General features: G+C 41.6%; 1 protein-coding gene across 2 annotated transcripts in view; it reads left to right on the top strand.

Moving 5' to 3' along the window:
• LOC139636876 (E3 ubiquitin-protein ligase SMURF2-like) overlaps positions 1-26,183 on the top strand; it is a 59,731-nt gene that overhangs the window by 25,731 nt on the left and 7,817 nt on the right. The window contains exons 3-12 of one of the 2 annotated variants that reach the window (XM_071505259.1): positions 177-285; positions 5,414-5,547; positions 9,360-9,425; positions 10,163-10,247; positions 10,706-10,789; positions 12,643-12,854; positions 14,900-14,984; positions 16,364-16,522; positions 17,690-17,746; positions 24,757-24,970. In XM_071505259.1, coding sequence (XP_071361360.1) covers positions 177-285; positions 5,414-5,547; positions 9,360-9,425; positions 10,163-10,247; positions 10,706-10,789; positions 12,643-12,854; positions 14,900-14,984; positions 16,364-16,522; positions 17,690-17,746; positions 24,757-24,970 — 1,205 coding nt within the window. The remainder of the gene's footprint in view (positions 1-176; positions 286-5,413; positions 5,548-9,359; positions 9,426-10,162; positions 10,248-10,705; positions 10,790-12,642; positions 12,855-14,899; positions 14,985-16,363; positions 16,523-17,689; positions 17,747-24,756; positions 24,971-26,183) is intronic. The other variant, XM_071505260.1, reaches the window with a different exon arrangement.

Below are 26,183 nucleotides of genomic sequence, written 5' to 3'. Positions count from 1 at the left end.
TGCAGCTACAGTTTCCAACCTAAGTCTCTGTGAATGGTGACAACCAGAGATGAACTTGTGACTGCAGTCTCATAAATGGGTCAGAAAGTGGTTGAGCACACGTGTGTTTGGTGAGGTAATAGGTTTGTAGATGCACTAAACAAAGCCACTTAATTTGCCACTGTCTGCTTTCACAGGGTTGCCAGATCCCTTTGCTAAAGTGGTGGTGGACGGTTCAGGACAATGCCACTCTACAGATACTGTGAGAAACACGCTGGACCCAAAGTGGAATCAACATTATGATCTGTAAGTCAGCCGGAGCGCTGTGGAGGAGCTGTGACAGGTTGCTGTATGCCACTTGCGCCTCATTACGAAACAAATGCTGTGTGTGTGTGTGTGTGTGTGTGTGTGTGTGTGTGTGTGTGTGTGTGTGTGTGTGTGTGTGTGTGTTTGCGTGTGCGCGCGCGCGCGCGCGCGTGCGCGCGGAGGTCAGGCACCACCTCGATGCAGTAATCATAGCTGTCACAGAAGTGTTGGTTTTGTCTCTTGTATGTTTCTGTGTGCAACTGCTATGACAAGTGTTTAAGGAATGTAGATTTGTTTCTGTGTGAAACCTCCGTCTGTAAACCTTTGGAGACGTTTTACATGTGAACATGAGTAAGATTTTAGACATTTCTTACCAGCAGTTTTCTGGCGGAAAGCACAACTCGTACTGATATTAATTCTCCAATAACAGATTCTGCCTATTTTGGGTAATAGAACATGCGGTTTGCTGCATAGTTTTGCACTCCTGAACAATGAATTTGTCTAACTCGCATTTTTCTGGCTTCCTCACTGTCTCTGAGCCAAATGTGGCTTTATATGGAGGACACTAATTTAGAGCGCTACTTTATTTTAGTAATCTCTTTCTTTAGTAGTCTCTTTTTTTCAGTCACGAAAGCTCTCCCTTCTCTTTCAGGAATGTCTCAGGAATGTAAATGCAAATTGTCTGCATTTCAAATAAAATCTATGAATAATGCAGTGGTCAAAGAAACCAGAAGAGATACAGGAGGCAAAAGTTTGTTATATTTGCAGGCTATTGAAGAATTAAAGCAACACATGGTCATTATATCATCCACGGACCTCAGAACCCAAAATGACGAGGGTGAATATTACACTCCACAAGTGCCTGTATTAAACTACGTACTTCAGTGTTTTACTGAGGCAGTGTGGTGTGAATGTTCCTGTACTGTGTCGACAGGCCGTTACAAAGAGTGATCACCCCATAGGACCCAAAGGACCCACTGGCAACCGAGCTTACGTTGTGGTGAGAGATGGAAGGAAACAGTGGAAGAAGGGGAAGGAAAGGGAAAAGGAAGCCAGATATAAAGAGTTGAATGTAGTAAAGAGAAAGAACCATTAGAGGACTGGCAGATGTAGAACTCCAAAAGAAAGAAGGTGAATACTCACAAGGTGAAAATATGTATGACGGTGGATATCTTGTACTGCCAAACAGATAAATTATAAAATAATATGAAGTAAACATCGAATCATTCAGGAAAAAAGCAGCAAATACAATACTATAATTAAAGCTTGTGATGATCGATACATCTGAAAAGGAATTTTTCAAGCATAAATTACAGAAATTCACAGTTTAAGTTCCAGCTTCTCAGATGTGAATCTTACCTGCTTTTCTTTGTCTTTAATGATAGTAAACTGGATTTTCCTGTTTGGACTGTTGTTCAGATAAAACAAGACATTTGAAGTTGTTATCTTGGAATCTGGAGATGGATTGTAGACTAAAGAGACTAAATAATTGAATAATAAAATAACAGGTAGATTAATTGATTATGAAATTAGTTGTTAGCTGTTGTAATTCTATTGAAACACAGTTGTAGAAGAAGAATATGTACAGTATGTTTTTTTAAAATGTCTATGTACATGTGTCTTGATCATTTGTATGTAAATACAGATACATTTGGCCTTTGTGGGCGCACACTTTCATTTTCATACACACACCTGTTTTGCAATGCTTCTTCTCGCCTGTCAACAGCAACCTCAGATCCCCCCCGCCCATTTTTATTTTTTATTTTTTAATTTTTTTACATAATTTTCTTCCCCCTCCTGGATCCCCACCCTCTCTGAGGAGTGTGTTCCCCGCCAGCGACCCTGGCCTCTTCCTCTGGTTCAGGAAATGGCTAACATGCCACAGAAAGCAGATGGGAGTGTGGGCTTGGCAGATTGCCAGTTCACCACACCCCCTGTTTCGAGCCTCCAGCTTTAGGAGGTGGGGTCTTTTCCCACATGACACTAATACTGCCAGGGGCCTTGTTACATATTGTGCATTATAAATACCCTACAAAAATAATACAGTTAATGCTCTATGATTCATATTCATATTATCCTTGGCAGAATATGTTTGAGGGCACATTGACCCAGCCAAATTTTTGAAAACATTTGTACGTGTTGAAAGTTCATGAACTCGTAGTAGGTCTGGTTTTGGTCAGGCTGCCTCCTCATTTTTGGTCCCCAGTTTTCAGCCTTTTCAGTACAACTTCTCACATTGCTTTAGTTGCTCCCTCAGCTTTCACACTATATTAAATGCTGTACATGTGGTTCTGTACATACCTCGCTTCCTCATGAGAGCCTGTGTTACCTTACCAGTCTTCACACATCCTGCCTGTGCAAGATTTGTTTTTGTTTTTTTCCCCCCAATGCTGAACCTCACGCTAGCGTGGCTGCAGTGAGGTTTTACCGTCCTTGTGGACATCCATGTTAAAAATACATCGACAGTAGTTGGCAAATTGACCCTCTTTGTCACATCCTACTTACCACAAACCTCGGAGTTCTGTATGGCGCACATACCCACCCACAGTATAATCAGAAAGTGAGTAACCCCAGAGATTGATTGGTAGTGGTTTGAGCTCAGGAAGATTTCTCTCTGCTTCATTCTTGTCTGCAGTGAGTTGGCACAGTCAAAGTATAAACTGAGACGAGAGTGAATGTTAATAAAAAGCAAATGTCTTTATGGCTGGAACTGGGAATAGTTTTGATTGTATACATATTAAGTATTTTGTCTTTGACTTTGACAGCAAAGGTTCAACCAACTTCAATAGGCAATTATCGAATTGCACCCAGAACACGTTGTACTCTGTAAGTGATGTTATTGCTTTAATCTGTGCAATTTTCCATTAAGAGAGTCAATGAATGTTTGTGGAAGCGTATGTCCAAAAGTGGAAGAAGAGAACTCAACTGAGGCACTGGGTGAATTTAAGAGTAAGGTAGAGTAAGAGTAAGCTTTGTGGGAAGTAAGGAAGAATGCTCTGGCATCAACTCCAGCTACATAAATCAGATCAAGGTACTTGATACGGACAAGCCAGAGCTGTAGAATCTCCACTTGGATTTATTTTTTTGTGCCTCCGTGCCGGCAACAGCCAGATCCAGAGGCATATTGTTTTCGGGTTGTCCTTCCACTCTGTTCTCGTGGACACAATATCTCAGTAACGCCTCGATGGAACTTCTTCAAATTTGGCACAAACATTCAGTTGGACTCAAGGATGAACTGATTAGATTTTGGTGGTCAGAGGTCAAAGGTTAAGGTCAGTGTGACCTCACAAAACACTGTAAGCATTACTCAAGACTTCACACAGCAATTATGACAAAATTTCACACAAATGGTTCATATTTTATATGACTCTGGATAAACAGGGATGTAATCTGAAACTAGTCTGAGTGGTGGAGGCAGACAACCACAAGGCAGTAATTCAAGTTTCTTTATAGATGTTAACAACTGAAGGCTGTCTAATATTAATACAAAATATATCCAATCTGGAAAGAAATAATATTTTTAACTTCCCATTGTAATATATTTTCCCTGGCAAAAAGAATTGTGCAAATATTGCAGGTCTGGATCTGTTCTATAAAGCTAATCTGAATTTGACCCCAGAAATCTTTTCTGTCTTTTTTTTGTCCATAGGATTAAGAGTGTGTATCCTTATTTTTGTTGTTCCCTTAACCACCTAATGAAATGAAATCTGCCTTAATATTTTTGTTGCCATCTAGCAGCTATTGTGTTATCACTTATAACCTTATAAAATACTTGATGTAACAATTACCTCAGTACCTGCATTGTTATATAATGACAAGATTTCCTAACACTGTTTTGGCCCTGCAGTTGTGAGGGAGGAAATAACATATTGGTCTACCTGTTCTCTTGTTGTCAGACACTAAGTCATTGTCTCGTCCGCTATTACAGTTCTCCTTTTTTTTTGCTTCAAAACAGGGCTTTGCCATGCCGTGTGAAAGCAGGAGCATGAGATTAAAATTCAAACACTATAATGTCCTCAGAGCGATGATTTGAGTAGCATCACAGCGCACAAAATGCACACATTGAAACATAATAGTACAATGCTTAGTGCATTTGTGGTGCTAAGATAAGAAGAACTTCCTTATCAAGGATGAGCTGTGTGGAAATTGGTCAGATCAAAGTAAACAGCAGCACTGCTTTGATTAGCTATGCAAAAAATATAAGCAAAATTATTCAGCTACAAAGCACACCAGCATCTGCTAAGAGAGATAAAGAGAAAGTGCCAAGATGCTACCAAGCTACTGCATCCTGATCAGATTTTCAGACCATAACTAGAAACTAAATCACTGGATACTTCTGTGATTTGGCTTGAATACTAACCCTGTACATTTTGATGTGTTCAGAAGGGAAACCCCGCTCGTTGCAAGTGATATACAGCGTAACATAGAGCTCCATATCAGAGCCAACTGCTAGGCTGTAATTATGTGTGTATGTATGTGTGTATGTGTGTGACAGTGAATGTGTGATTGTGCGTTTGAATGTTGAACTCTGTGTGTTTACTGCGAGAGCTGCCTGGGTCTCAGACAGCGGTGGCGCACATCACGGGGACTTCCTCTGTTCTCCAACCACGACTAGACTGGTCTGAGCTGTGCTAAATCTGCAGACACACGAGCACATACGCAGAAGTTACTTTAAAATCAACTAATCTGCCTCATTACACAGTCTGAAAGTCTGCTCTGCAAACACAGGGTGCATTGTTCTCAGGCTGTCAGTGAGAAGTAGCTAATAAGATGCAAAATAGAGGTTTAAGATTTTTTATCTATTTTTACTCTGTGTGTGTGTGTGTGTGTGTGTTTGTGTGTGTGTGTGTGTGTTTGTTTGTTCATGTATTTGAATCTTATTACAAGTACAAGTTTGTATTAGCTTATGAGGTAATTCAATTTCCAAGTTTCATTTCCTGTCAGTTGATTAAAAAAGTAGCTCTTAAAGGTTTGAGCCCCCTGCAGTGCACACAGGCTTACACCATGTCTCATTGGACCATTTCAAATTATATGCATAATGACAGTAAATGCAAACTACTTTTAACTTTGCCATCAGCCCTCTTTTCTGTCTTACTGACTTGTTGTTTTTCCCTCTCTTTCCCGTCAGATACATTGGAAAGGCAGACTCCATCACCATCAGTGTATGGAACCACAAGAAGATCCACAAAAAGCAGGGTGCAGGTTTCCTGGGCTGTGTCCGCCTCCTGTCCAGTGCCATCAACAGACTTAAAGACACTGGCTGTAAGTACCTGACTATGTTTGTGTATGTGGAAGTGCATACTCCGTGCCTTTGAACACTCACTGAAGAGAGGTCATGGGTGTCTGGTCTCCCTCTGCATGTTTACTGTGGCCTTTAACCACAAGTGCCACTCTGGCTTATTAGTGAAAGGTGATAGGGAGGCTCCATCCAGTGGTTGGATGAACCATGTTAACATCTCTTTTCACTAAGTTCTAATATCTCATGTTGTTGTCATGCAAGCAGAAGATTAATTTCTTTCTTGTAAACAAATGTAGATAATGAAGTTGTATTAATTTAGATTTGTTGTATGCATACAGTACATCTTGCATTTAGCACACATAGTCAGACAGACAAATGTGTGGGCCAGACCTACTGTCTCCAGCAATGGAGACAAATGTCGTGTCTGGAGACCAGGGTGTCTTTCCTGTGCCTCTGTTTTCTCTGGCTGCAGCGACGTGATAGCTAGTTAGCCCACTGCTACAGCTTTCACTCTTTCAGCAGTGCTGCTGTTGCATCCCCAGCTTGTACCCTGCTTCTGCTCCAATGCCAGCCGGTCATTGCTGTAATATTTATGGCCACAGTACACAAGCAAGTCATAAAGGCAACACATATCAGAAGTTTTGCCTGCTATAGACATCTGGCACCTGGGACTAAATCAATAGCTACTATTCATTTGAGAGCAATATATCTTTCTGTCATGGAAATAAATAGCTTTTATTCTTGAAGGTATAGGCCTTGTCCTGCTGATTTAGTTATTGTCACAGTTTGTCACGATATGCCCTTTAATTTCCAACTGATTTAGCACCAGTCCTTTGATACTGACACAGTCAGACCTGCCAATAACATGCGTCTTCTGTGATCAGATCACAAGTGGACAGCTGTGAACACGTCAGATCACACGTGGCATTAGAATTCATCTCCACACGTGTCTTAAGTGACGACTTGTGATTGGATCTCATTTACCCGCTCTATATGCTGATAAATATGGATGCGCTGTTGTTTTTAGCCAGTCTGACAGGTCCATTTTCAGTGTTTGTGAGAGACAGAGAGAGAGAATGAGGGAGCAGGGCAAGGAGGGGCTGAGTGAATCATTAAATATTTTTGGTTCATTATGAAACTGCAGCAGAACTGATTAGACTGTGGCCAAGGACGTCGGTTGAATAGGTGGTCCCTCAGTGTGGCCCAGGATGAATTTCCATTCACACTGCTAGAAGAACGTAGTCGCATGTGGTCAGATGTGATCTGAGTGATCGGATCCTGAATGTGTCCTAATGCGTCTTAGACGCGTTCACACCTGTACTCAGAGCTGTCTGCTTGTGACTGGATCACTAGAGAAGGAAGTTAATGCCAAATTTGAACAGCAGCGACAACAACTGTCAAATTAACATTTCCTCTCCTCCTCTCCTTCACTCCATCTTCCTGACATGTGTTAAACAGGCAGTCGGATGTGTGCTAGAACCACCACACCAAGTGACATTTTTCCCTCCCTGAAAACAGCCTTTTCCCTGTTTCCATTCATCTGTTCCCCATAGCCATACCCCACAACCACTTTAGAAGTTGTCTGTCTGAATATAATAACCATTTCTTGGATAATTTTTTTTTTTATCCAAACTGCATAGTTGGATCCTTCCATGAATGTAGATAGTTGTAGTTTGGTTGGCCCAAATAAAACAGCCTCCAACTGTCAAGTTTAATATTTCACACAATGGTTCAGAATAGTTTCCAGCACTCTTTTTGTTTGCTCCCAAATGACATTCTTGGCTCTTAAAATTCGCCCCCTGATTCACCAAAACCACAACAGCATCAGTGTTGCCACAAAAGGGACCTTATTGGCCAGTGAAGCCTGGTGCCATACTTTTACCCCACTGGGTGGGTGCCACATGATTTGCCCTTAGACTTAACCACAATTACCAGAAACAGGCAGTATAGGCTCCAGTTAGGCTCCAGACCAGCCACTTACTGTACAGCAAACATGGCAGAAATTATACTTCATCATACCCACAGGAAGTGGACAGGGAGACATGATCTATGACAAGACAGCAAGGCTCGCTTTATCCCTTTGTCCTGTGTGATGCAGACACATGAACAGTGCCCAGTCTGTGGTCTCACCATGATGTGCACATGTATATACAAACACAAACATAAAACCAACACATACACGCACAAAGGACTTTTACAGGAATCGCCCTGGTTCCTAGAAGGCATATTCATACACAGAGCCCACTTTGTCATCTAATGCAAACACAAACTCATAAAGCTGTTTCACTCCTGCACACGCACATGTTTGCAAACCAAAAGGGGATCATGATTGTCTAGTTTACTAGAGGTTTGTCTGGCTCCACTTCCTGTAGCATGGCAGATGCAAGTCTCTAAATCCTCTGCCCCACTTCTGAACCGCAAACTCTCTACCACCAGTTTTTCAAAATGACTTGACTGACCACACATGTTAGTCTGCCTCGCTTTGAACCTTGTTGTTTGTAGTATTTATAGTAACAATGTAATGGCTGATTATATTTACTTACTGTAAATACTGCTGATACTTAAGTTTTTACACATGTGTACATACTGTATGTGTGTATATAAACACATACAGAGACAGATGTGCAAGAACTAAATGAAGCAGTACTTAAACACACTGAGCTCAGTGACTCTACATGCACATATTAACACACATTTATGTACTCAGTTCATTGTAACGCATAATTATGATAGCTTTAGGATTGTGGTTAATGATCTGTAAATGTTGTGTCTCTGTGTTTCTCTCCTCTCTTATTTAAGTGAAAAATCTGCTTACTATTCTAGCCATGAAAGGCTTAGAGCATCACTGTTTAGTCTAGACACATATCCAGAACAGATGCACACACACATACACAAACACAAACACACACAAGTCTGGAAACAAGTTACAGGTTTGTTGAGAACTTCTAAGCCTATACATACAAACAGGCATGCTATTTCATGTACATGCTGTGCAAAATCTTACAGGCAAGCCATAACAAAGACCTGACAAATCCAGTCTGACTTTGGTTTAAGTATTAGCACATGGAGAACTGGGGCATCTCTTTATCTCCCCTTCTCTCACTCACTCTGCCTTTTTCTGCCTCTTCTGCACCCCCCCCACCCCCCCACCCACCCACACCTACACTCTGTCTTATGTCTGAATACATTTTAGTTTAAGTAAACCTACGCCCCCGCAGACACACACACAGGTTGCATTGTTAACGGGCACCAATTGATGTCACTCCTGGTTCCTATGCGGGTCACCTGGACTGGTCATACATAAGTCTCCCTGTGGGGTGTGTGTGTGTGTGAGAGAGAGAGAGAGAGACTGCAGTGTATCTGTGTCTGGATCTTGTTCAGAGTCTTCCTGGGTTGTGTTCCTGTACTGTCTGTGTCTGGCAGTGCTATCCTGTGCTGAGCAGACAATGGGTTCTCACTTTTCCAGAAACAACAAGATTGCTAACAAATTTTATGACTTTTGGTGTCTCCATATTTAAATCTTTTCACATAAACTGGGAAAAGCTGCAGAAATGTTTCTTCTGCAGTGTTATAGCCAGTCAAAACTCTTAATATAATAAATTAAATGTTATTGTACCTTTAAAATGTTAGAAAATATATCAGTATATCCCAATGACTTGTGCATGGGAAAAAAGTAATTCAGGCACTCTGGGTTACTGGATTGTGTAAATTATGCATTGGTAAATTTTCAAAAAAATCAGTTTATCTCAGCATCTTAGTACCTGAATGTGTTCATGGTTGTAAATGGGGACATATGTTGAATCTATGTTTTTTATTTTGTTTGTTTTCCCTGCAGATCAGAGACTGGACCTGAATAAACTCGGCCCCAATGACAATGACACTGTGAGAGGACAGATAGTAGGTAAGAAATGCAGCTTCAGTTTCAGTAGACTGTGTGTCAGAATGAAGAACATTGATATGTGTGTAAATTCTAATGTCATATTGTGTATCTGTATAAAATAAAATATTCTCACAGTGGTAGTATTTTATTTATCCCCAGACTTCAGTCTTTTAGAGAGTTTCACTGTCTGAAAACACTGAAATAATTAACAGCTAGAAGATACTGTTTGAACTACGCCTTTAGATGTCTCTCAATACAAAATGTGAACAGAGAATTCAGTTGAGATTATGAAGGTAAATATTGAACCAATGCTTGTGTCACAAACATGACTCTGGATATCTGGATGGTGCATTGTATTATTTAAACATTACAAAACACAATTTGACCCAGACTGCATAGCCTGCCTCAATACTCTGACTCAGTTCATTACCTAACCACTGAACCGCAGAAAGGTTTTTTTTCTCTGGTTTTATAATACAATGATAACAGATATTAAATGTTTTATAATACATTCAATATCTGTTACATATGAACCTTTATTTTCTTATTTTGGCTTTTTTCTCCACCTTAATGTCAGAAGAGAAAATGAAACATGGAGAATATAAACAACAGAAGCATCAGTGGAACTGAAATCCACATGCAATAGGCACTTTTTACAAAATGCTGAATATAGTAAATATTAGTCATCGTTATTTGAGTTGGATGGGTAGGACATTGTTATTGATCTAGAACCTTCCTTGTCTTTGTTAACTGTGTAGTAAGTCTTCAGTCCAGGGATCGCATCGGGACAGGAGGGCCGGTGGTGGACTGCAGTCGTCTGTTCGACAATGATTTACCCGACGGGTCAGTATTATTACAGCTTTTTCTTTAAAATGAGTTCATCCTTTAGCCCACACAGTACTTTACTTTTGCTTAAGGTCTTCTGGAGCTACTTTGATTGAACTCCGTCGGAGACAAATTATACTTGTAAAGTAATCTACAGTTAAGAGGCTGGGGAGCTAGTTTGAAAAGTGAGGTATATAGTCTGTGAACAGTAGTTATTACTGAGTGAATATTACTGTCCTCCATATGATACCATTGTTTGGTTTGTTAGAATATCATCTTTTTAATAAATTCTTTGATGTATTGTTTGATCTTAACTTTTAATCCTTGGTGTATTTAAAAGAATGATAACTTTCATCTGTAAGCCTATTGGTGATTCTCCAATAGGCTTACAGTCATCAAATGTGGAGAAAAATGTTTTTCTTTGTTTTTCATTTTTGATATTGATTGATAACAAGTATGATGCATTTTGCAAACAGCTGGGAAGAGAGGAGGACAGCTTCTGGAAGGATACAGTACCTGAACCATATCACACGTACCACGCAATGGGAGAGACCTACCAGGTACATCTGCACACGTACACACATCCCTTACCACCCCTTACTATACTACTACTACTATATCATAAAAGTGAGTTAAAATGGGAGCTTTCCAATGGCCCAGATCGTATCATCCTTCATATTCTACTGCCTGTCTTTAGTTCAGCAGTCATACTATTGTAAACCACAACAAACTTGACCTTTTACAAAAAAGCAGGGGGGCTCTGTTTAAGTGGTTGTACTTTCCTCCACTTCCCTTTTCAAAAAAAAAACTTCCACTCAGCTCCACTCACAACAATAACAGTCTGTCCGTAATGGGTGAATTGCTGTCAGTTTCCTTAGCCCCCCACCCCACTGCAATACACACTCTCTCTCACATACACACACACACCTAAATAAACTAGCCAGCCAGTCGGGCAGCCAGGTTTTACTTGGCCCCTGTTCCTGCAAGAACAACTGTCGCCTTCCTACTTGGCCCATATCAGTGGAGCCGTTATGGTAGTATGTTAAAAAAAAAAAAAAAAAAAAAGCACAAGTTCCCCACCGCCTCACCCACTCCTAAACATCTCTAGTGGCCCCCAGGCAGCACAGCATAGCAGAACGAGATACCACAGACAGGAAATGGTGAGGAAAAGTTAAGTGGTAGGTCACTGAGGGAGGTGGAAAAGATGATGTTAAGAATGAAAATAATCAGGTAGCGACTGTGTAGGAGGAAGAAATGACAGAGTGACTGAAGGGAAAGAGGATTAACAAACAAGAAGACAAGTTGAGTGAAGTGGAGAAAGAGCCATATGCTAGTTGACTCAGTGTTTTTTCAGTCTGTCTGCAAGTACATTACATATTAACCTAGCAAATAACTCACTGCCCTTAACTGAGTTATAAGATGACACTTTGGAGGAGTAGACTGGGAAGACTGGCTCAGAGACTGGGAAGAGTGATAGAGCATGAAGACAGGACAAAGGAAAAAGGAGGTCGAGCATGGAAACAGAGGAAATGGAAGGAAGGAAGAGTGTGTGGAGGTGGGGGGAGTCGGGCTGTGGGTTGACAGACAAGGGTCCAAGGTTTTAGATAGCCAAGGCGTCAGTATCTCCGGACAGCCAGACAGTGGTCAGACATGTTACGCACGCACACACACACACACACACACACACACACACACACACACACACACACACAACGTGTCAGTAAGTCATCCTGCCTGTGGTCGTGTCTACTTATCAGATATCTGCTTTAGACGTCCTGCTGTTCAGTAGCACACAAACACACTTTAAGATTCTACCTTAGTCTATGAGGACTTTGTTCTTATGCAACCCATAATCATCCATATCACTTAAACCATAACCATGAAATACATTTTCCCCTTGAGGACTGATGACACAAGCTGTTTTTCAGTAATTACACTTCACTTGTGTGAATGTCTAGACATCACAAGAAAAGATAAACCTGCTTGACCTAAGGCTTAACCTCTAAAGCACCTATAACACACAGTGACATACCTGTTTGCAACCTTCACACCCAGGTTCCTGCAGGTAGACGTAAACATGGTCCACAGTCACATACATATACAAGCCAACCACTTATCACTCACTCGTTTACTACACTAGTAACTCCTAGGAATGAAAACACTACACTAATGTTGCTCTTTTATTCATCCAGATCACAGCATCTTTTAGGCAAAATGCTTTGATTATTAATCATTTCTGATTTGTTATTAACATGTTTTATCTGTATAACATATAAATACTGTATATATTTGGAAACTAAAACTGGAAAATGGAAACAAACTGAAAATTACACTCAGGAAAAAACACACACAGAAAGGACCATAACCTGAGCCTGCACACACATGAACATGCACACACTCTGCTTTCTCCCAGGCCAGCGTCAGAGTACTCCAGCCCATCAGGGCGTCCACTGAGCTGCGTGGTGGACGAGAACACACCGGTGATGACACCCGTTAATGGGGCCGTGGCCAGCGGTCCACCGGGCGAACAGCGGATCCAGGAGAGACGGGTTAGATCACAGCGGCATCGCAACTACATGAGTCGGACACACCTGCATATGCCGCCTGACCTGCCTGAGGGTTATGGTGAGAGACACAGCACTGACACACACACACACACACAGACACACACACACAGACATAATTACTCCCTCCATTACCTGATTAGAATTCAGTCTGTAAAAGTAGAGAAGGAGCGATTGAGTCTTTTGTTATTTTTGCATCTATCGTCCTGATTGTGAGCACTGAGGATGCTGCAGTAAAGAAGGCAGTGTCTATGACATCACATTATATTGTCCTGCTGTGATCAGTGGATTAGCCGACCAGCCCCACGTGGAACTGATGCACAACATCTCAAAAAACTGTGGCGTTACTATAAGGGTGATCAAATCCCATTTTGCTTTTCGAGCATCAGCCAGCTATCAGTCAGCTGCAGTCATATCACCTTGTGTATTTACCAGAGTTGCTGATGGGGTGAAGTCCCTGGCATAACCCTCAAAAATACATGATACGTAGATCAAAGACATGGTGAGCTGCTCTTGGGCTCTATCCTGTTTGTAGCCTGGAGGCAGTGATAGTTTCAACATGTTTTTCTTTTAATGATGAGAATAAAGTTTAAATGCCCTTTGTATCCTCTCCTCTTGTTCTCTCTCTGTCTGTTTCTCTGCTCTGTCCTTGGGCTCACTCACACTTTCTCTGTTAATCCTCTTCTACCTCCCCTATCCCTCCTTCCCACAGCACCACATCATAACAACTGCATTCAACTCTTGCTGTGTGTTAATAGTCCGTCTCTCCTCTCCTTTTCTCTCCTCTCCTCTCCTGTTTGTTGGAATGTTTTGGCTTTGCAGACTGATATTCCCACAGCGAAGAGAAGGAGGGAAAACGGAGTATTCATAGCTTGGTGTTTAGTTCAGAAAAGGCACTTTGAGTTACTGGTTATTTATTTTTATTTTTTATTGTACTGTATTGCTTAAACTGGCTTTACTTACAACATTCAAACACATTGGGAAAATAATGCAGAAGCAAGTACATTTTCCAACATCTGACAGTTTTTTCCAAAAAGTGCACTTTTCACAGTCAGCCACAGTGCACCCCACAATACCCACAGAGTCTGTAAAATAAATTATTATTTTAAGTGTGGGGCTGCATGCCAGTGATTTAGAATGGCACTGTTGGACCTGTGCCCCCTTTGAAACGTCCTGCTGTGTCCACCGAGGCTGGCCGAGGTCGGACAAAATGAGTCACTGATGCCCAACAGCTAGTGAGCTTTCCTCCTCAGCTGAACCCTCTGAACCAGCGGCTGGGTGTGGTGAGAGAGCGTGAGAGAGAACGAGAGAGAGAGAGGGGGAATGTGTGAGAGGAAAAAAGACAGGCAGAGGTGGGTAGGAAATGAGTTGTGCCAGTAGGAAGCTGGGGTGGGGGGGGTAGTGATGGATTAGCGGCTGAATATACACACATGAACAACACGCCCAAAAGCGCACACACTTTGTGCCAACATTCACACACTCGCTCTTCATTCATCCATGAGCTGGATGGAACCAAGGGTCCAACGAGTCAGTGACGGATTACAAATGAGAACCGTTCTCCTCACATTTCATCTCGGTGTCCTCAGTTCCCTTATTTGTTTACAGTATATTATATTAGTGGGTTTGGCATGAATGACAGCATTTTCCTTTCCATTTCCTTTTGGTTTTGAAGATTAATAGGAGTGGATGGACTTTCAGTGCACACACTAACCTTTAAGAGAAAACAAGGCAACTAGGATGCATCGAGGAACTCTCTGCAAGGAAAAACACTCATGGAAGTCTTTGATAAATTTCCCTCACATTTTATTTTCCCCACACTCTTGGGATAGGCCTACTGGAGACTGGAGAGGAACTAATTGATTACATTGGCACACACCTTAAGAAACTCTTAGTTCAACATTGTCCCAGCAGTTTGCCTGTCACATCAATTATAAACAGACTTCCTCTTCTCCAAAATACACAAACTCACTATCCGTGCCTGTACCCACCTGAACTAGACTACAAAACAACAGTCCCATCAACAGTTCTAAGTTTGCTGCAGTGCTGTTTTGGCTTTTGACATATTAATGCAATTTTTTTTGTTTTGTTTTTGTGGGGGTTTTTTAGAGCAAAGAACAACTCAGCAGGGCCAGGTCTACTTCCTCCACACACAGACTGGAGTCAGCACCTGGCATGACCCCCGGGTACCCAGGTAACTTCTTCATGCATTTATCCTTGTATAGTTTCATGTTTATTGTTCAAATTCTTATGTTTTTAAAGCTAGTCTCTTTTCATATATGTTACTAAGAGCTATTAATATGAGCATAATTATCTCAGAATTAAAAACATATTGACTTAAATACATAACAAATGCACCACAGTTTGGACAGCCTGTATTATTTTAATCCAAATATAAAACCTGACATATATTCCCAAAACTGACAGGGCCAAAGTGGACTTGACTGGTTTGGATCAGATCTAATTTCTCACTTAATTGCTCAGGGTTGTGTTCAAAAACAGCCTTATTAGTCATATTTCAGGCTCAAGTCAGGGTCAGCCAAACTAATGACCTCTGGGTCCGATGTGGAGCTGGAAGAAAATTTTTGGACAGATGTTGAGCTGAAAACACCACCAGGCCAGTGGCTCTGCATTCAATCATACTGTTCACCAACTCTCAATAGCCCACTAGTTAATTCACTAGAGACTGAAGGCAGTGTGATTGCGTTACATTTTTGGCCACGTCTCGGTGTAGCTGCTGCTCAGTGATGAAGCACATGTGTGTAACATCCAATTTACAGCAGCTCTGCAAACTCTGGGTTTGGTCATTTTGGACAGAGCTGCTAAAATGACCCAGTATGTTGTGATGAGTGTAGCGAGGCATGTACTTTGTCCCTGAGTGATGTGTCCTTACTTCACACAAGGACAAAGTATTCACACAAACACACACACACACACACACGCACAAAGGCACAACACCACCTTAGGCTATGGCGTTGTCCCAGATCAGGACTTAGGTCTCCACTGACAGGAATGTCAGTGTACAGGACAGAAGAAGAATCAGGAAATTAGAGCAGATACTTTGTCAGAAGGATAATGTTAATGTTAATGTTGCTGATGCTTTTGGGTCTGTTGAAGGCTGTGATCCTGGATTTTGATTGGCTGAGTCTTGTGAAGCTGCAGTGCAAAAGATTTCTGCATGCAACCTTCATGAGAATGTTAATGCTAACCTATATTTCATTATTAACCCAGTACTATCACTAAATGTATTGCTGAAAGACTAATGTTTAATTATAGCTATTAAATTAACCTTTCATTAAACAGTTGTTCAGTTTTATTGTAGTTTAGAAAAGTTATTAGCAATCCATCCGTCATACCTAATGACAACTGTAACAACTGCAAAAAAAAAGTAATAGTTTTCTCCCTTCTGGGGCCATTCAGTTATATAGCAGTGTATCATAATACACTGAGGGTATGATGGTCATTGGTCTGCAGGCCTGTTTGTTTTATGTGGTATGTATTTTTGTAATTATTGTTTAATTTAGATCAACTTTTATTTGTAGAGTCATTGTGGCTTCTAATTATTTTGTTCAGGGACCTAAGCAATGTGAACTGTGAGGAGCTTGGCCCGCTGCCACCAGGCTGGGAGATCAGAAACACAGCCACCGGCCGCGTCTACTTTGTCGACCACAACAATCGAACAACACAGTTCACAGACCCGCGACTGTCTGCTAACCTGCATCTAGTACTCAAGTGAGTGCATCTATTAATACTGTGTTTAACCCCCTGGGCAGGATATTAAAGGAGATATTACCTTCACTGTGGTTTACATTGTGTTACCAAGGACAAATAAAATTATTTTGTTTTTTTCTGCATTTGTATCTTTCTACATAGAAGTAGTGTATGCACAACTACAAATGTGTTGCTGCGTACAAATCTGTATGTCAGCATCTGCTTTGTGTAGATAACTGTGTCCCCTCTACCCTGAATTCTCAAACTAGTGATGACAAAAATGCAGAAACCAACAACAACAACTTAAGTGAAACAACAACCCAGAGATTATGACTTTGAAGCTATTTGATCATAAAAGATACCAGATACGCTGCTACAAGCTCTGAAGACTATGTTTGTATTTAGGGGCTGACTGTGAAATGTAAATAGAGGCAAATGAAATGGAGAAGAAGTGAGAACGACTCTATTTTTCAGTGGAATACAACAAATAGATGAGATTCAGAGCCGCTCTCTGCTCTGTTCATATTTTCTGCCAAGGACTGTGAGAAATTCAGTGTTTTTAAAAGTAGCTTCACACTCACACTATCCATCCTGGAAATGGACGTGATGACTCTTGTCTGGGGATGCTGGAATAACCTGAAACGAGGGAAAAACTGTTAGGGAACATGTGATGCACACTACAGTCATGAATCCTCCAGCAATGAATATGTCTGTTGTAAGATAATCACTGATGACTGTCCTGGCTTTATTCATCTCACCTTATATTTTTGTTCTCTGTTTTCCTGTCCCCCATCCTCTGTCCGTCTTGTGTATCTAATAATGGTCTTTTTCCTCCCTCCTATCCTCTTTCTGTCATTCTTACCGACTCTGTTGTCTTTTTATCCATTTCCTCTCTTTGTATTTGTCCGTATTTTTGCCTTTTTGCTTTTTTTTATGTCTCCTTCTTCTTCTTCTTCTGCTTTTCCTCTACCTGATTTTCTTGTCTCATCCCCCTTTCTGTTTCTTTGTATCCTTTTACATGTCTCCTCTGTATCACTTTTTCTTTGTCCTATCTGTCCTGTCTCCCTTTTCCTGTTGTTTTCAATGCTCCAATACCCTTCTCTGTCATTCACCTTCTCTCGTATGTCATTTTCTCCCTCTTTGTCTTTCTCCGTCTTCTACTCCCCTCTCCCCTCCTGTTTTCTCCAGCAGCCCAAGTCCAAATGGTTCCCGTGTGGCCATGGACAGCCAAAACACTAACCTCAGGTAACCCACACACACACACACGAGGATATTTGTGAAGACAATTGCGCGTTCACATACTTGCATACAGGCATCATACAGTCGATGCGCACACACACACTTACATGTGGTCTGTAACATACGAACATGTGGACAGTGCAATCAGCATTCACAGGCTGACAGATACTGTCATACTCTCACCCCAGCTGTCTGTATAAAGCAGTTTCAGCAGCCAGTCACTCAAAGTTACACACACGCACACACACACACGCACTAGCATAAAAAAAAATGCTGACTGTGATAGTCTTCCACCTGGGAATGTCCAGTCCGTGTGTGTTTATCTATATATATGCAGAAAGTCAGAGTTGACTTTCAACCCCTGAGGATGTCATTCAAGTACAACACACACACACACACACACACACACACACACACACTCTACACCTCACCTCACCCTGGCTGTCTGTATCGGGGGGTAGTCAGTCCATCTTTCAGTGTGTTTGCGCTCTCTGTCAGCAGTCTGCCTTCACTGAAGCTCAGTTTGCAGCCAGCTAAGCCAGGAGAGAGGCCTGATGAAGCCGACCCCACCAGGGAAAATAATACTAAACATGTGTTAGCACGGCAGCTGTTAGCTTAGCACCAGTTCTTACAGCTTCACATGGAATAAAAACATCAGCGAGTGTTAGCGCTGGTGTCCATATCCATTTGGAAGGAGCTTGTGATTGTGTTAGATGAATCACTGATGAAACGAATATGATATACTGTAATGAAATTGTTTCTCAGATATTTTGGCTGTCTGGTAGTTCCCTTCACTTCCAGTTTGCCAGTGTATGAGGTAGAAATCACCAGAACAAGAGGAACATCGAGATATCGAGATCTTTCCCCTTTGCTTTTTTTAGTATAAATTCTTTGTCAAAACCTCTTGCAATAACAGCTGCTGGCACGATGGACATGTTTGGGAAATCAACATCTGGTCATTTGGTCAAATAGTATCCATATGTGTCAGAATAGCCCCTGGTTGTGAGTTGAAGCTCAACTATGTTATCCAGTCAGCATCATTAACTGCTTGTCTGACTCCTTATTAGGAGAGATTTGAGAGAGTCCAGACAATGTTTTAAAACCTTGAGAAGGTCAAAATTAACAAGATCTCATTTCTAATGCAGCTTACCTTGATACAAACTGATTAACGAGAACAAAATGAAAACACTCTCTACATACAGTCCATGTCACAACAGTAAGAACTTGGCTTATGTCTGAATAAATATGATTTAGATTCTTGACATAAGTCTAATCAATATTCAAGCATTATTGTGGTTTATGACTACCAGCCAAATCAGCTGCATTTCAAGCCAAAGTACAACTTGAAATGTGGTCAAGAAATCGTTTTGTTAATTATTTTATCTTAAGAAGTTTAAAATGTAAAGGTAAATGAGCTTGACTCAAATAGTATCTCTTGAGCTAACATTGGTCTGATTGATGGTTGTTCTTGTTTTTAACACCCATAACCAAAAACTGGCAAAAGCACTTCTGCATAAATACTTCTCCTTTTGTCTGAAGTCATCATATCACTGGAGACAAATCTGTGTCAAAGTAACTTCAGTTCATTGTCAAAATTCTGTCTTCTTAACAGTATTTCATTTTCTTTTCTCAGAGTGAAAGAGAAAGAATTAAAATAGATTTGTGTAGAGCGCACTGTGGTGATGAGACTGCCTACTGATTTTGGCTAAGAAACACTAAATTTTATTGGGCGTGCTAAATGGTCTCAACAACCCAGACATAATGTTGGATTGTTTACAGGGTGAGAGGCTCACATGCAAACACCCAGGGTGACTGACAAGCAGGCCCATTAAAAACAACAGCAGGCAGAGAAACAGAGACCACATGGGGAGACACAAGGGGGAGACAACAGTCTGTTTACACAAACTGTACATGTACATACCCAGTGTGTGAAAATCTCAACATTTGACCATTTCTTTGAAGTTTTAGCCTTTTTATACCTTCTGGCTTCTGCTGTTTAAACCAGTCAAACCACTGAGCATCACCAAACTCTTCCATATCATCTGTCCTCTCCCCTTCTGTCCTTGTTCATTTTTTATCCTCTAATCTCTACACCTCCCTCCTCCTGTCATCTCCTCTGTCCTCACTCATTCTGTCTCGGCTGCCCCCCGCCCTCGTCTGCGCTCCAAATGCTGTTAAAGTTATCAGCCTCTCTGCTGGCTCAGCGTCAGGACATCTGTGTTTTATCAGTGCCAGGATTTAAGAATATTTCACCCAACATCCGCATAGGTCCACTGCACACACACACACGTGCATACACACACCATGACCCTACTATAATGCAGCACTGCACTGACTTGTTTTCATATTGGGAGATTGAAGGTGATGGTTTAGGGGGGTGGGGTTGCATGCTAGGATGAGCTGAGTGCATGTTACCTCATGCTGATGTGAGGGGTTCAAGAAAAAAAACAAAGTGAAGCTGAAAATCTTTGTTTTTCTTTAGATATCTGCATAGTTGCATAGATGGTGTGATAGCTGATTTGAAAGAGGTTGTAAAGGAAAGTATGCATCCTGCAGAGAGAGGGAGTGCAAAGGGACTTTTTTTTTCTTGCAGCACTGTTCCCTTTATACCACTGGAGGATGTTTTCATTATTGTTGGGGTGCATCTTTCTCTTTTTTAAAGGTCTTCTTCTTTTGTTTTCTGGCACACAGACAGACAGACAGACAGACAGACAGACAGACAGACACGAAATTAAATCAAAACAATAAAATAGCAGTTGACAGTGGAGAAAGCAAAGTCAGTTAGTTAAACAAATAACAACTGCAGGAGAGCAACTCGCTTTGAGTAAATCAGGATGGAGTGAACAAAAAGTAATGTGTCGACTTAAAGTAAAAACCTACTGCAAGCCAAACTGTCAACATTGACCTGAAAAGGAGGAAACTGGTGGATGCTGAGTTGACACACACAGGATGATTGGCAGTGCCTTAGAGTCACGTATAAGTGCAGCTACCTATGAAAAAAGTGTAATTTTTTTTTTTTTTTTTTTTTTTTTTTTTTTTACAAATAACAGACACCGTTTTGTGCTTGGTGCTTGAAATACAAAAGAAATTTTAAAAATTTTAAGGCCTTTTTTTCTCATTGTCCTGCAGACTAAAACAGCAGATATTTTTGGTAGCTAGAACTGGGCACTTGTTGATTTACCTTCCATCTCTTGACCCATTTTGTGGTTTACTGGGCGTATAATTTACCCCCCATCTGTAGAAACAGTTTGTGTTTTGTCTGCAAGATTAGATTAGATGGCGTGGAACAAATTTGATATTACATCATTGTAGGTCTACAGTTTGCACCTCAGTCTACTGATCCTCCAGGACACATCTTGGTTTAAATGTGACTCAGACAGTCCTGTTGCTGTCAACCTCAGACTGATGAAGGCCTTGGATTGTCAGACAGTCAGACACAGCTACATTACTGTGGTCTGCCACACTGTTTCTCGCATACTTAGCTTTCCTTCCTTGCACCAGCGCATAGTATATGTCTAAAAGATTACATCAGTGTTTGCTGAAGGTATTTTTAGTTGGCTCTGGGTTTAAGTTTAGTGGGCATCAGCAGGTATTTTCCCAACCAAGTTATAAATCTTCATGACATTTATATCAATATTTGCATTTATGTTTAAAAAGTGATGATTATACTTGGTACATCACGGGTGTGTGGTATATTTAACCTGTGAAAGATAAATATAAAAGCAAATTATTGGGTTAGCAATAAATCCAACGTATATATCTACAATATGTACAGTACTTGACATTTTCTGCTGTACTTTATAAACCTTGCATGTGACTTGATGATACAGTAAATCCCAGCCGTCTTAACAGTATATACAGCAGGATAAATGTTCTGTCTGTATGTGGAGCATTAAAAGGCAGTCTGTATAAGAGTGAACAGAAGCAGACAGCCTGGGTGAAAGCTTAAATTCCTACAAAAACAAAGGACTTCAGTTTTATTAAGACACACAATGTATTGCACAGTACATAAAATATAATTTCTGCTTGTTCTAGGTTGGTAATTTTGCCATATTTTATTGATATTTTTCATTGGAAATTGTGCATAAAAATGAAGGGAAGGGAGAAAGCAGATTAGTTTTTGTAATGGCAGAATTTTGCCAATCTCTCTTTTGCAGAAAGTGTCTTCAGATGCAACATATTTTAGTCAGTAGGCAGTCTCATCACCTCAGACTGTCTGCTGCTGGTTTCCTGTACTTCATGTACTTTTGGAGAAGGTAGAAGTGTACAGATGTGGGAGCTTGGCAGTGGGGAAGAATGTAAGAGGTCACACTCTTACTGGCAAAACACACACATATTATCCAAGTAAATAATTCTGTACACATATATACACACACCCTGACTCTACATTCTGCAGAGTCGGCAGCAGTGGCACCTCTTGGCCGACCTCTCCGCCCCCTCCTGTTTTTTAGGCAAGTGTAAAGAGCAGGGCACCAGCTGATACTCTGAGCAGATCGACTTATAAAGGACCCTTTGATTCTCTGGGCTGGGTGGGTGGGTGGGGGCCAGAGTGGGTGTGTTGTGGTGGCTGGTGTGGCTTTCACACCACTATCCTTACTCACTCATTTCAGCCCACCTGTGCCAGCTGCCCTAGAAAAGAAGCAAGTATACTTTGTCTTACACAAACATACATGCAGACTTGCTCTCTTGTGCGTGCCCTCTCTCACCTGACACACACCCAGTCTGTCTCCCTCCATACACAGAAAGAGGATGGAGGCCTATCATGACTCTGCAGGTTCAGGCGCAGGTGATCCAGTTCAGAAAAATGTTCACTCCTTAATTTCTTGACTTCTTCAGCCTCTTTCCTCCCGCTTCTTCTACCTTGGAATAACAATAAAAAAATCCTCTGGCTCTTACATTGAATTTGAAAGTTTATATTTCTTCCCAAACGTCGTATTTCACCCAAGCTGTCACAGCAATAGGAACCATTTCTCTCTTTCAGCCTGGGCAGATTTTCAACTTTGCTGTGCTTGTATTTTCTATATTTACCATCAAATATGCAGAGCTTGTCCCATTTGGAAACCAGAGACGATGAACTATGTCGAAACATATTTTTAATTACACTGTGCCCTCAGAAGGAGAAAAAAGTGCGCTGAAATTACGCTTTATTATATGGTTCCTGAGCCTCCCAGCCAAAAGCAACTCATTCCATTTTGTTTTAAGGTCATCTTTTCTTCCCCTCCTCCTTCCTAAAGTGGTTTTCAGGACTGCTCTGCTGCAGTCTTACCCTTTCTTTGACATGCTAGGAGCCCCAGCGCCTGCCAATAAAATAAATAGCAGTAGACTTGATTATACAGGGATAGACTGGTGAAACACTGCACCCGTTTAGTTTGGAAAGGCCAAATAGATGAGGCCTTTTTCAACCTACTGAACCAGAGAACCCAAGTGTACAATGAGTGTTGGAATAAGTGGGTGGCTATGTGCTGCTACCTTAGAAGTCCTCTCCTTTCTCTGTGTACCAATTCAGGTCTCTTGGTGTGCCATCTTTGTTTGGCCGACAGCAGCCTCCCTGTGGAGGACAGTAGCTTCTTTTCAAGAAGTCCTCTGCTGGCTCAGCGTCTCCTCACAGGAAAATGAGGGCTGCTGTCCTGTTGAAGGGAGAGATGGATTATGTTTTTATGAGGCCCACCCAAGCGTCTCACCACCAACACCACAGTGAGGGCTGGAGGAGGCCAGAACTAGAACACTGACCATGGTGCATCTATGCCAAGATTGTATAAGATTGTATCTCATCTTTTCTTAGAATACACAGGCTCTGAATGGCAACAGAGAAAAGAGGGATAAAGGTCGGGATTTAAATTCCCCAAGCTCAGTTCCTTGGTCCACTGTGTGACAGACAGTGTGCCCTGTTCACACCCTTTCCCACACTTAACCTTGTTGTTCTGAAATTGCAAAAAAATGCAAAATAAGGCTGCACTTTGGCCAGGCAAGCATGAACTCAGAGCAGTGGCTGGATTCTACATTTACCAGAGCTTAACTTGTAGGCCAGAGAAAGGTATCTTCACCGTAGTGTATTGACAGAAACTAGACTGGAAGTTTACAGAAATGTTGGTGTTTTTCCACAAAGTACACCTCAAAGTATGAGAGAGGGTGGCAGCTTCAGTGGTCGGATGATGGAAGTTCCAGTTGTGGTTGGTGGTGGGGAGGGGTACCTACCGGAAATCTGTCAACTTTTGTTGGCTTTAGACAAGCAGTAAATAAGTCTTCGGATGCAAAGATGCTTGATTGAGGGCGAATTTTAAAAAAAGGAAATTTTGAGAGGGAAATGTGTGATGGATGAGTCCACATTGACTTATCTGTCCAGCTGAGCTTGCCAGATGTGCCAGCTACTCGTCCACCACTCTCCTTTTGTATATTTCTTCCTTTCTCTTCCTCTGTGTGAGTCTCCCTCTCTCTACTTACTCAGGTTTTATCTCCCTCTCTCTGTCTTTCCTGGTGGTGATATTTACCAAACGTCTGGTCGAAGGCCCAGCCTGTCCACAGGTCTGGATCAGATTTACTCAGGGTTTAGTCCTCTGTTTAGTGTTCTTTGCTTTGAGAGGAGTGAGGAGAGTGAGGGCTGGGGAGGGAACTTCTTACAAAACTCCCTAGTTCAGCGGTTAGAGGATATTTGAGATGTAGGGGCTGGGGAATTCCCTACAGGACATATCCCCCTTTCTTCTATCTTTTGTATAAATCTGTTGCCTCCACCAAAGCAGCGCACATGAAAAATATCCCTGTGACCATGAGACAGTAAACAGCTGCAATTCACCAAATGGAAATTGCCCTTAGGAGAGGGCAGCTCAGGACAAACTGTTTAAGTGAATGATAAATCATGCTGACTTAAGACTATTCTCTTCTTTTTCCTTCTGTCCCTCTTTCATGTCACTTGTCTGCCCCTCCCTACCCTGCTGATCTCCCCTGCCTGCTGTTCTACCTCTCCATGTCTCCTTGACTGCTCCTCTTCCACCTCCCTTTCAACCACATTATCCCTCCAGTCACCCGACTCAGTTGAAGGACCAGGGCGGTCCTGGAGTCCCTCAGCAAGCTCTGTCGCCAGCCCAGTTACCTGAAGAAGCAGAGTGCCTGACGGTGCCCAAATACAAGAGAGACCTGGTGCAGAAGCTGAAGATCCTGCGGCAGGAACTGTCTCAGGCACAACCCCAGGCCGGCCACTGCCGTATCGAGGTCTGCCGCGAGGAGATATTTGAGGTAAAAAAAACAAACAAAACAAAAGGTATTACACACCTGAATCAAGGATGACCCTTTCACGTACTGGTAAACACACAAACAAGATGATAACAATGCACGTGTTTTAGTAACCTTGTGTTCTTGAGAACAGTCTTGCTACCTGTTTTGCAAACTGAACAAAAACAATTCCTTCCTCTATGTTCACAGATCATGAAACATCATGCACCTGAAACTTAATTTCACTGAAATGTTCCACCCCAGCAGTGCACATGCCTGTCTAAAAATAGTTGTGATGCTCATAAACATGACACTCTAACCTGAAATTTCTGATGTGCCTTAAACCATAAAAGGAAACATCTGAAGGCCAGCTGAACATAGCTGCAAACACATGCGCACAAATGAATGCATAACACGGAATTTACCATGAATCTGCATAATGTGAATTGATCGTGTATTCATTCAAAATTCATCATCTGGCTTTCAGAGCATCGCATGCTACCATGCAAAGTCTAAACATCCACGAAAACAATGGGAAACTCAGATCTTTGCATTTTACTGTCATTTTTTCACCCCATTTACAATGTTTGCCAGAAAAAGGCCCGGGGCAGCACAGAACCAGTGCTCAGAACTGCTTTATGATTTCCAGGAAAAAGCTGAACAAAAAGGCCTTCACAACACCACAAAAAAAATATTTCTTTATTCCTTTTCTTCTCCTCCTCTGTCTCTCTTTTTGTTGCTCTCCCAATCATTTGTTCTACCAAGGCAAAGGCATTCTTTCTGGATGATTTCAGCAGCTAAAGGGTTGGGGGGAGGTGGGGTCTGGGGGGGTGGGGTAAGGAGCGGGTGAGAAAAGGAGCTAAGGCAGCAGTGGCAAGTGTTCGGGGCCAGACATAACTTCATAACTACAAGTGGAGCAATGAAAAATATGACTTCATCCCCCTTCGACGTGACAGCTGTGGAAGGGGAAAGTTAAGTGTGAAAACCAGCTCTGCAGATCCACTTGAGGTTTTCATGCAGAAACCAGCACTGCAGTTTGCCACTGGCAGTGTGTGCGCACAAGTGTGTATGTACTTACAATGGTTGTAGTGCAATTTCCTATTTACGCATGTTCTCTGCCACAAGTTGACATATGATTAATACAAATGCAGCATCTCGCTCTGTGTACATTCAGTCATTAATACAATGATGGTTCTCAGTGTTTTGGACACTTCTTATACATTTTTCCTCCCTCTCA

The sequence above is a fragment of the Trachinotus anak genome, unplaced genomic scaffold, assembly GCF_046630095.1.
Source record: "Trachinotus anak isolate AG129_WGS33_773 ecotype Australia unplaced genomic scaffold, CSIRO_AGI_Tana_v1 ptg000019l, whole genome shotgun sequence".
Taxonomy (NCBI): domain Eukaryota; kingdom Metazoa; phylum Chordata; class Actinopteri; order Carangiformes; family Carangidae; genus Trachinotus; species Trachinotus anak.
This window is presented reverse-complemented; position numbering and strand designations above follow the sequence as displayed.